An 11,857-nucleotide genomic window follows, 5' to 3' on the forward strand; every position below is an offset into this window, starting at 1 on the left:
TCTTTCTTCTTCGTTGTTTATCTCTGGTTGTTGATCTCTGCCTTTTGATCTCTGGGTTTTGCTGATTTCTGCGTTTTGATTTCTGGGTTTAGGTGGTACTAAATCGAGCCCATAAGGTTCGATTTCTATTTGACAGAACTCGATTTCTATGGACTCGAGTTCGGTGCTTACGTGGACCAAGTATCCACATCAGCAACGAACGATGTTGAAATCGAGTTCAGTGCACTCGATTTAGCATTTCGAAATCAAGTCCAGCGGACTCGATTTGTTAGATACCAAATTAGTTTCAAACCTTGGCTAACTAATAATATAGTTTGGTTTTTATAGTTATTTTTAAAAAAATCCCCCAACAAACAATTCAAACACACACAAGCGTTAACCCTACATGGTTGAGTTTTGAGCTTATCTATATGTTAGTAAGCCCCTTAAAGCTAAAGGAACATATAAGTAGGTCACTCACAACTAGGTGAGTCATAATTCCAACTTTAGGCCTAAATAGACCCCATATAGATTGGTGGACAAACCTTTAACGTACTCAAAACCCATCATAAGTAATGACAAAAATTGTAAGTTGGTGGGATGAACTTTGGAAAGTCTTGGCCCTAATGTAGCCTCCACTTTCCCAGTCATCTCCAACCAAGGTTACATGGGTACAAAGTCCATATGTGTGAAAAACAAAATAAAACAGGATTGAGCTCAATTAATAATATCTTTATTTAATTATAACCTAACAACACGTTGGAGTTAAACTTTTTATCTATACCCAACGGAATCACCACTGTGGGCGCAAGCGCACACAAACAAGTGGTTTCCTCGTGTGAAGTATGCCTTGGTCTAAAGTGGACCGGGCATAGGGTGAGAAATAGAATCGCGACTTATATTAAATTCTAGGAACCATATTGGGTTATGACAATCTATCCACAAATAGCTTTTAGTAGTTGCTCTAAGAATTCTAGCATTGATGTTTGAGATTTCTTTCCGGTGTGACATGTATCCCTGCTTTTATATGAATTTCATAGGCAAAAGGGATTGATGGCATGGCAATGAGATTGGTAGTAAATCTTCAGATTTTGCTACCTAGAATGATTTATCGTTAAGGTGAGAGTTGCAGAGGAGTGAGCATTTAGAGAATGATCCACCCCTGAAGGGAAGAGTTACAATAAAGCCTTTCAGTTATAATTTCACCGTTCCAAGCTCTTACCGTAATATTTGGTCCTTTTAAGTCACTCTCCAAATCTGGGTAAAGGGCTATTTTTCCTATTTGATACGATTGCAGGGTAATGTATACTTTTGTTGATCCTAGGGAGGTTTGATCATTTGATGTCTTTCAATTTGTCAACTCCGACGGTGTCAGTTGCTTAGCACACGCTTTGTAGTTATACTGGGTAGCAAAATCAAACCAATACCAAGTTACAACAATTTATTGCATGGAGCAATCTAGGATTCAAGAGCAGCTTTCAAGGATTTGAGAGCAAGATCTTAAGAGAAAAGGGCTTACATTCTATCCAGCATTAATCAATCTTCAGCACCTAACCTGGAATATATTTCGTATCAAATAATTTAAAATGTCACTTTCAAATTCTCAACAAAATATCAGGCAGTAAATAAATGTTAGTTAAAACATTTTGCAACTTTTAAACAATTTTCTTTATATATATCACAGGTATACTCAGAGATGCAGTTTCAACTTGTCTGGAAAAACCCTCTTTCCTTGGCTGAAGGGAATTGAAATGCCAACACTCAGTAAAATGTAAGGTCAAATACTAGGGAAGACTAAACATGTATGGATCTTTCAATGTCGTTTTTCTTGAGGAATAAATTTTGGAAAATAACTTCAAAAAGGATAGTTTATTGGTTCACGCTGCACGGCCTTATGAACAAGCTCAGTCTGTTCCTTAACGTGAACTGTATAGAAACCAGTGGCTGAAGCAGCAGATGGAGCACGCCCAACATACTTAATGTCATCAAAAGTTCCTCTCCCCATTACTTTCATGGCAGTGCAGAGGCGGGGTGCAATGTAACTGTATGCACCCATGTTCATTGGCTCTTCTTGGCACCAAACAATCTCGGCATCTAACAGAATCCAAGAAAAATTAGCAAGCTTCAATAAGTCAACAGAACTTAAAGTACTCAATAAATGAAGAAACAACAGAACCACCTAGCTACTAGAATGTGACCTACAATGAAATTCACCCATATTCTGGTATGTTCATACTCTGTTGTTTTTCTCTGGTTTAAAAGATTTGTAAGGATCATAGATTAATCAAGCATCATCTTGGATGACCACGTATGCCTATATCAAACTATTTTAGGGTAAATTACATTTTAAACCCTATAATTTCAAAAAGAATTCAATTCAAACCAAAAACCTAATACGTGTGATGTCGATAGAAAATGATTAAATAAAACGATGTCGTATGACTTAGAGAGAAATAATGTCCATATATAATAGACACATGTTAAAATAACTACTGTGCATGTTTTGTATATGCATTTTTTTTATTAACGGTGTCACGTATGGTTTGCTTGAAAGCATTTTTGAAAGTGTAGGGTTTAATTTGAAACGTCTGAAAGTATGGGGTTTAATTTGAAACAAACCCAAAACTGTAAGTGTGAGGTTTAAAATGTATTTCACTACTATTTATCTATGGGGAGTGCCTGCCACCAATATGAAAAAGAAACCTATTATTAATGGGAGACATTGGACTGAGTGCCTGCCACAGATATGAATAAAGAAGCCAGGTAACCAATGTTAGATCTAAGTTTTGCTTGCATAAAGACATCCAATTTTTACATTATTATGGGGAAATATAACTAGTAAATCACTTTTAAAAAAAATATGGCCAGTAAGTAGAAAAGAAAAGAAGGGGGCGTTTGAAGGGATATTCCTTACTAAACCTAATTGATTATTTTTCTAGATGCAAATTCAAAATGCATACTTGGATATCGCTTCAGCTCCCGTTGGATAAGGTCATATGGGAAGGGGCAAAGCTGCTCCACCCTACATATTGCAACATCCTTAGCATCAACCTTTTTCCGTTCCTCATCAAGCTCATAATAAACCTGCAACAAACAGACTTGCATTAAGGGTCAGCATCTAACCACCAGGGAACAAAAGGAAATTGTACCAATGGCAAAACTAAAACATCTGAAATCATAATCCCCCAGGTAAGATATATAAGAAGCCCTAAAACCATGTTTACATGGAGAGAGATGGAAGAAGGGGAAGAGGGGGAGAGTGGAAAGTGACTAGAATGTACTAATTATTAATTCTTGCCACCTTCCCCTCTACACTCCTGCCATCTCTCTTCATTCCAAACATACCCTAAAGTGAATTAACCATAAGAAGCTAAATATTTGTTTGTATTATTTTAAATATAAAAAAAAGATTAAAACAAAAATTAAAAAAAAAAAAAAACCTATATTCAGATGGAGGGAGATTGAGCAAAAGGACAGGAGAGGAGAGTTAAAGGCAGCTGAGATGTCTTCAGTTCCAGCCACCTTCCCCTCTACTTCTCTCCCATCTCCCTCCAAACATACCCTAACTAATTTAACCATAAGAAGCTGAATATTTGTTTATAGTCATTGAAAAAAAAAAAAAAAACCACAGCAGTCAGAAGCACAACCTTTCCAGAGCAAAGAACCAGTCGTCGAATACCCTCCTCAAGATTGGAGTGGTCGTTCTGGTCCTTTATAAGGCGCTTAAATCTGGTTCCCTGTTTGTCAAAACCTGGGTGGCCCTGGACATCATCAAACTCAGACAAATTTGATTTGCAGTCCTTGTGACGAAGCAAGTTTTTAGGAGCCATCACAACGAGAGGCTTACGGAATTCCCTGTGTATCTGGGTAATGAAACAAAAAATTATACGAAGTTGAAAAAAAAAAAAAAAAAAAAAAAAACAAACAAACACAAAATCAAAATCAAAACTAAAAGTAAGTCATATTCCAATTAGTTGCACTCACTTGACGCCGCAAGACATGGAAGTAATTGGCAGGAGTTGTGACATTCACAACCTGCCAATTGCATTCCTGAATTTGTGTTCGAAGAGTTGGGTCCATCTCAGGAATAACATAAGGATTGTCATCACTCATCTGCCAAAAAATTTAAGAATAAATATAAGCATAGGAACATCCTAGAGAATATTGACAATAATTATATGAAAGAAAATCCTTAATAAAGAGAAATAACAGGAACACACTCAATTGATATACATAAATAATAACACTTTGGGCAGAGTACCTGAAGAAAACGCTCCAACCGTGCACTGGAATGTTCAGGGCCCTGGCCATCATAACCATGAGGAAGCAGCACAACAAGCCCAGTTTGACGAAGCCACTTAGACTCCCCACTACTCAAAAACTGGTCAAATATAACTTGGGCCCCATTAGCAAAATCGCCAAACTGAGCTTCCCAGATTACCAATGAATTTGGATTTTCCATAGAGTAACCTAACTCAAACCCAAGAACACCAAACTCCGAAAGAGAACTGCACACAAGAACATATATCACTCATCTAGAAGAAGTTAAAAACCACCAATAAAGCAAGATTACTCGGTGTACTTAGAGTTATATGGAAGAGTTTAACAGTCTTTTAATATTTGGACTGACAGATAACTGTCCTGTAGTAAGGAGTTTGGGCAACAAGAAGTAGATACTGTCTCATGAATTATATCTATGTATGTTGTTAGAAGTATTGGTTCAATGATTAAATTTATCATATCCTAATAACTTTAGCTTTTGGGACAATTAGCAATTTAACATAGTATCAGAGCTTGAGATCCTAAGTTCAATCCTTGGCTCCTCCACTCTACCTCCTATTTAAATTCCCACGTGTTAGAAGTATTGTTTAAATGATTAAATTTACCATACCTTATAACTTAAGCTTTTGGGACAATCGGTAATTTAACATATGTAATCTACGGGACAGATTTTCCCTTCATCCGACCAACTATTTTGCAATTCAAATAATCCTCCACATTTACTTATAATCCTATGACCTGTTAGTAGTCATGTGACTTGTTTAAATCACTTAATAAGACATTTTTGATAAGTTACTTAATAAGACATGCAATTAAAACACATGCCAATGATCACCTAATCTCCACATAAAAGGTTGAATGAGATTCCTCCAAACCAGTTTGGTGGAAAACTTTGTCCTAATCTATATTCGCATACAAGTGCACATGAAAAAATAGAGGATTTTTTAGTTCAAAACACCCTATCTAAGGTCCTAAGGAATAATATAATCTAATTTTATCACATTCTTAACAAATAAGACATTAGTGTGTAGATGAAATGAACGAATATCATCCCTCAGATTATCAATTAAAAATTAACATACAGTTTCATAAGGACTGAAACAGCACAACATTATATAATTATGACAAAGACCTTTAAAGGTTTATTAAGACCACAAATGCCAAAGCTTCAAAAGTCCTATATAAATTTCAAGCATAAATAAAAGGGGGCAAAAAAAATCCTCGTTTTCAATTAGGAAAATACCAAATCAAGAGGCATAATAACAAAGCAAGCACAGCAATATAATGTTCCATGCTACGAATTAATTAACGGCTTAACGCTAAAGTTGACAATAACACATAAATCTTACATAATTTTGATGTTAGTTTTTATTTTGGTAAGGGAAAGCAGTTGCATCTACACCTGTGACGCAAAAACCTAACAGCAACCCTATCACCATCAAAATATGGACATGCATTCAGACATTGGGTAAACCCAAGGCACATTATCAGATATAATATATCAATGCATGAACTGCTAATATATCAATGCACATTATTGTTTGCTCTTTGGAGTTAGTGTTGCCTCTCTGAGATTATTGTTATTGTTTCCCATGAGAATCCCCCACCAAGTGTTTAACAATATATGTCTTATCTGGCTCATGTTTTCCATATTGAACTACTGTTTTATTGTTGTTGACTTCATAAGTGGAAAAATTGTTTATTACTATATTATATTGTTTCTACCAATTTAGGTATTTTGACCAACTAAGTGGTTACTATTTTATTTAACTGATTTCATGATTTCAATGTTATAGTCAAATGTTTCCTTTCTGACAGTTTTACAAAATATATTCTATTACTATTAAAACTATATGTAAATGTTTTGTAAAGATTATATCTTTTCAATGATACTAATATTTTGTTTTGAGAGACATCCTTATGTTATATAGTCTCTTATTTTTCTTTTAGCTCACCCGCTTTCTCCACCCTTTCCGATTAGAACAATGGAATCTCTTTTGGTGGATGATCATTGGAGCCATAGATTGAACACTTCATTAGGAGCTGTGCTAGTTAATTGACTATGTTATTATGTTTCCTTAGGATAGTGAGCTTAGTATTTGTGAAACTAGTTGAGATTGTATTTGGCAATGAAGCATGGGTGCGTTTCCAGATTCAGGTGCAGGTGCGGGTGCAGGTGCGGATGCGGGACTCGGCAATTTTTGAAAAAGTAGGGTGCGGATGCGGCGATTAAAAAAATTCTATAAATATTTTTATTTATATTTTTAATATATTGCTAAGCATACTTTTTCACATAAAAATGACAACCATAAGTAAATAAATAACAGCAGTATCACAATCTGACAAAAGATTAACCATGTAAATCACAATCAAAATAGACATTTATCAGTATCATTACCACAAGTTAGTGGCTTTTATTCTAAAAAAAAAAAGTTAATGGCTTTCAAACTAGAGAGAAATTCGGATAAACCTTCAAATTCCACAAACTACAAAGCAAAGCAGTGAAAGTACAAACCACCCATTACATATTACAACAAAAACAAGCAAAGCAGTGGGGCCCACTTCCATTACACAGTTGCACACCTATACACATTACGTAATTAACGTCACCCACCCAATTCAGAAAACTCTCTCTCAAGTTTCAAGATACCCAAAACTCAACAGTGTAAAGAACGAATTTTTTTCACATATATAACAACAAAAACTCAAACAGACCAACAATAACATAAACCCATATCAGCGTATAACCCTGTGTCGAGAGAGAACCTGAAGATTTCGGCCAAACGGTAAGTTTTGCACCTTTTTTATTTATTTAATTTCAGCCTGAATCGACCGGTTTGGCGCCGGTACAGCCTAAATTGGTCTGTTTCGGCGCCGATAGGGACCGATTCGGCCCGAATCGGCGTGAATCAGCCTGATTTAGTGCGTAGCAGGAACGGAAAAAAATAATAATAATAATAAATAAATAAATAACTGGATGCGGCACCTATGAGTGGGCAGCGGTGTCGCCCACCGCACCCGCGTTGGACGTGGGTGCGGCACCCATTTTTCCGCGTCTGTGCTTCATAGGTATTTGGAGACTTTATTGTTAAAGTTTTAGTGTAATGGATTTTACAAGAAAGACTTGATGGTTTGATTTCTTATTTGTGGATATTTATATACACTTTGTTCCATTATTTGAACTTTAGTATATATAAGACAAGTCTATCTAAATCCGGGTTTTGGGTTTGGGTCATGACAATATTGTTTTGAATTACTTGCACAAGAAGAAAGTTACCATAGATTACCTGTTGCTAACAGTAAACATCTCCTCATTTTGGTTCATGATAAGATGGTCTAGAGGGCAATACTTCTCCCCCGTTTCCTGATCATGAACTACTGCATGGCGATGACTAAATGTACCCCTTTCAACATCCTGACCACTCAACCGAACATGGTTACCCTCCACAAGCAATGTGGCAAAAGCAAGTGCTTCCCCAACTGCCCAGTCTATGCCTTCACCTGTTTCAATCATTTGTGCACGTTGGTCATAGACCTTCTTTACGGCTCTGTGAGGCTTAAAATTATCTGGAAAAGTTGTGATTGCTTTGCCAACATTCTTCAAAATGTCTGGCTTTACCCTGTATATCAGCAAAGAAATTTTATTATATATATGCATTTGTATTTATACACACACAAACACATAAATATATTTATAGTCAGAAACATCAAAATAGAGGTGAAAATTGACAACTCAACTCTACCTTAAACTAAGCCTTGATCCCAATTATATTGAGGTTCACTACCAATCCTCATCAACTAATTGGAATCGGCCTCATATATTCTTTTTTTTCAATTTTATCCTATATATAACCCATACCATAGGCCACCTCTCTAAGTAGCACATCCTTCTTCACTGCTGACTATGTTATTTAGGCAATTTAAAAAATACTATGTTATTTTAGGGCACCCTCTACAACTTGACAAAAAATAGAAACAAAAACATACCCAGTGTTCCGGATACGTGAAAGCTGTTCAGGCGATTTGAACCCAGACCAATGAGATGCAAGCCAGTCCCTTCTTTTTGGAACATAATCTTTGCTAGCCAAGAATTCTTCATTGAGTATTGTATTGACCTTATTGAGCAACTTATCAATGTCTTCCTTTGTCACCTGCCCGGATTCTAGAAGTTTATTTTGATAGATCTCAAGAGTTGATGGATGATTCCGGATAACCTGTTAGCCCCAATCAAGTTAGACATCTAAGAAGTTTGGTTGACTAAAGTCATAAGCAGCAATCAGTAATCTATGTGAAACATCAGCAGTAAGAACAAGTGAGGATCATCTTGGAGGAAAAAAAAAGATAAAAAATTCAGTAAGAATACAAGTCAAATCAAACAGGAACAATAAACTTCAAAGAACTGTTGAGAAAGGGCTAACCTTGTACATTTTGGGCTGTGTGAAGGACGGCTCATCAATCTCATTGTGCCCAAAACGACGATAACACACTAAATCAACCACAACATCTGAATGGAATGTCTGGCGCCACTCAGCTGCAAGCTCACAAACATGAACTACTGCCTCCATATCATCACCATTTACATGGAAAATTGGGGCACTCAATGCTTTGGCAACATCAGTGCAATACTGTGAAGATCTCCCTGCCCTTGGATCAGTAGTGAACGCAACTTGGTTGTTCACCACTATGTGTATAGTGCCACCAGTAGCATAGTTTGGAAGAGCACTAAGATGCAGAGTCTCATATACTACTCCTTGTCCAGCAAAGCTACCATCTCCATGAATAAGAATACCCATATTCTTGGTCCTGTCCATATCATTTGAGTAATACTGCTTTGCTCTAGTTTTTCCGACAACAACTGGGTCCACAGCTTCCAAGTGGCTTGGATTTGCAACCAAAGACAAATGAATTCTCTTTCCACCTCTAGTTGGTCGATCATAAGAAGTTCCTAGGTGATACTTGACATCGCCAGTTCCTGTATAAAGCCCAACTTCATCCACAGGCTTTGTACCACCACTGAACTCGCTAAATATCTTACGCAGTGGCTTCCTAACCACATTACCCAATACATTCAATCTTCCTCTATGAGGCATTCCAATAACTATACTCTCAACACCAAGATCGGCTGCCCTATCAAACATCTCCTTCATGCCTGGAATCAGAGTCTCCCCACCTTCAAGCCCAAACCTCTTTGCCGTTGTCCACTTGGTAGCCAAGAAGTTCTCAAACTGTGTACTCCATATAAGCCTATCAAGAATTACCTCACGGCGCTGCCGGTTGTATTGCATTGGTGTGGGGGTTTCAATCTTGTCTCTTAACCAATTACACTTATTACGATCTGAGATGTGCATGTACTCATACCCAATGCTCCCACAGTAAGCCTGCTCAAGCCGGGTCAATATGGATCTAAGGGTCTGCACAGGTCGGTTCTCAGACAAAAACCCAGCCATCCTCCACACACCCAAAAAAAATTCTCTATCAAGATCAGCTTCTGTGAACCCATAAAGTGCAGGGTCCAATTCTTCTGGGATTTCTCGTTCTTCCAAACCCAAGGGATCCAACTTGGCTTTCATGTGACCATTAACCTGGTAAGCCCTCACAAGCAATAGCAACCGCATACTCTCTTGAATTGTTTGGCCTGAAATTCCAGGGGACGTGGCAGCCTGACCCACGAAATTCCTAAAGAAATTGTCCCATGACTCATCCACACTATTTGGGTCAGCTTCCCAAGCCCTTTGAAGCTCCTCTAAGTAGACACTGCTTGTCCCATCTAGGAAGCTGTCAGTTAGCCTAGACAAGGGCACAGGACGAGGTACAGGTGCTGCTTGTGCCTTTGATCTGAATACAGTGCTGTGAAAATACCGATTCTGTGAGGGAAGTATCCGTGTTCGTGATGCATTTGACCCACCTTGAGATAGAGTTCGCCTAATAGCAAGCTTTGCTACACCAGACCCAGCTCTAAACCAACCCATCTCTATCGATCCAAACTATAAAACGGAAAACAGCAGTGACTTAAGTCTCTCAAGGCTCAAATGGACATAGAAACCTAATTCTAACTTGTCAGAATCCAAGCATTCACAAGAAGAAACAAATAGACCATGGAGCAATAATAACAGGAATAAAAAACAGCCAACCAGCAAATGAACATCATAAACATCAAACCAAAATTTACACCTTGACATGTATCTAAAACCAAAAATGAGCATAAAAGCCATTAAAGACCCAATCAACTACAACCTACTCTGGATATAGAAAACCCAAAATCTCAGAATTGCTAGAAAAGCCACAAGCTTTATATCACTATTATATAGCAAACACAAAGTCATGCAATTATCCAACTAAATTACGCTAACCAGAACCAGAACAATGCAAAACACAATCGCTTATATAACACGCATGCATCTAGTTGCTGACAAAGCGTAGTCAATTAAAACCCAAAAAAAAAAAAAATAGAAGCATATGAAACTTTATTAATCAATAACTCTAACCCAGTTCACTTAATCAGTTATTCGATCAGAAACCCACTTTTAGATTGAAAAAATGCTCATAAGCCAAAAAAGAAACAAAACCAGAGATCGAAATATAGAAAAATTGCAAGAGAAATCCCAGAAAAGCATCGTACAAAGTATCAAAAATTTGTTCAGGATTTTGTTTCGTTTAGGATTGGTCTGTAAGGACCTTACCGTTGGAAGAAGCAGAAAGAGCTGACCAGGCCGAAGTCCAAACCAAACCAGACAGAAAACTGAAACAGTACTTTTTAAATATTTTTAAAAAAAAAAAAAATTTGAGACAGAACAGAACTGTGTTGAAAACCCTCGGGCCTATGTTTGATTTACTAATTTACCCTTCAGCTAAGGCTCCTCCAATTCATATAGTTGTACTAGCCTTATCAGATGCGCTTCACACAATTAACACGGCGATAATACACTTTTTTTAATTTTGAGTTTAATATAATTTTTCAATTTGAATTTATTTATTATTAGTAAGATTACACGTGAAGGAATTTTTAAGAAACAAAAACTTAGGATTTAAAATGAAGTAAATTACTAGGTTTAGTGTGTGCTAATTTTTAGGAAAAAATATATTAAACATGTGTGGGGGGTAAAGGCTATTGAATAAATATTTGGACTTTGGGCCTGATCGGTTGGTACTAATTTATTTTTATCAAGGGCCTTTAGGCTTACAAGTCAGTCTACACTGCAGAAGTTCGAGGAGTTGTCCGAGGATGAATGTCTCCTCAAACAGGCTTGGAATGACCTTGGAACTTGTTAAAGGGGTTAGAGGCAAGATTCTGGAAAGAATGATGGGTAAGAGGGTGATCCAAGCACCCTTTAGAAGCAAGGATGTGTGAGAAATATCTGAGGAAAAAGCTGTTACCACCACATTAAAGACCATGCATCTACTTCCCTGGTTGCATTAATGGGAAAATGACTTCTGAACAGTACAGTTCAGCCTTCTTGCTATTGTTTGAAAACTTCAAGAGGGTGGCGGATGTGACAAGTATCTAAGGGGAAGATTTGTATGACACGTGAATGAACCAGTAAAGAAAAAGTATTATAAGGAAACGAAAGAGGAAAGAAAGGGGGATCGACACTTTCTA

At 37.1% G+C, this 11,857-nt stretch overlaps 1 protein-coding gene across 1 annotated transcript; it reads right to left on the reverse strand.

Annotated features, from left to right (window-relative positions):
• Positions 1–1,632: 1,632 nt before the first annotated feature.
• LOC142610296 (uncharacterized) lies at positions 1,633–11,032 on the reverse strand. The gene is made up of 9 exons (XM_075782082.1): positions 10,941–11,032; positions 8,679–10,244; positions 8,248–8,474; positions 7,548–7,880; positions 4,241–4,487; positions 3,964–4,092; positions 3,627–3,842; positions 2,940–3,063; positions 1,633–2,073 (listed from the first exon to the last, which is right to left on the reverse strand). The coding sequence occupies exons 2-9, from the start codon at positions 10,227–10,229 to the stop codon at positions 1,835–1,837; spliced, it is 3,066 nt and encodes a 1,021-aa protein (XP_075638197.1). The 5' UTR covers positions 10,230–10,244; positions 10,941–11,032; the 3' UTR covers positions 1,633–1,834.
• Between the last annotated feature and the right edge of the window lie 825 nt (positions 11,033–11,857).

This window comes from Castanea sativa, chromosome 9 (assembly GCF_040712315.1).
Source record: "Castanea sativa cultivar Marrone di Chiusa Pesio chromosome 9, ASM4071231v1".
NCBI lineage: Eukaryota > Viridiplantae > Streptophyta > Magnoliopsida > Fagales > Fagaceae > Castanea > Castanea sativa.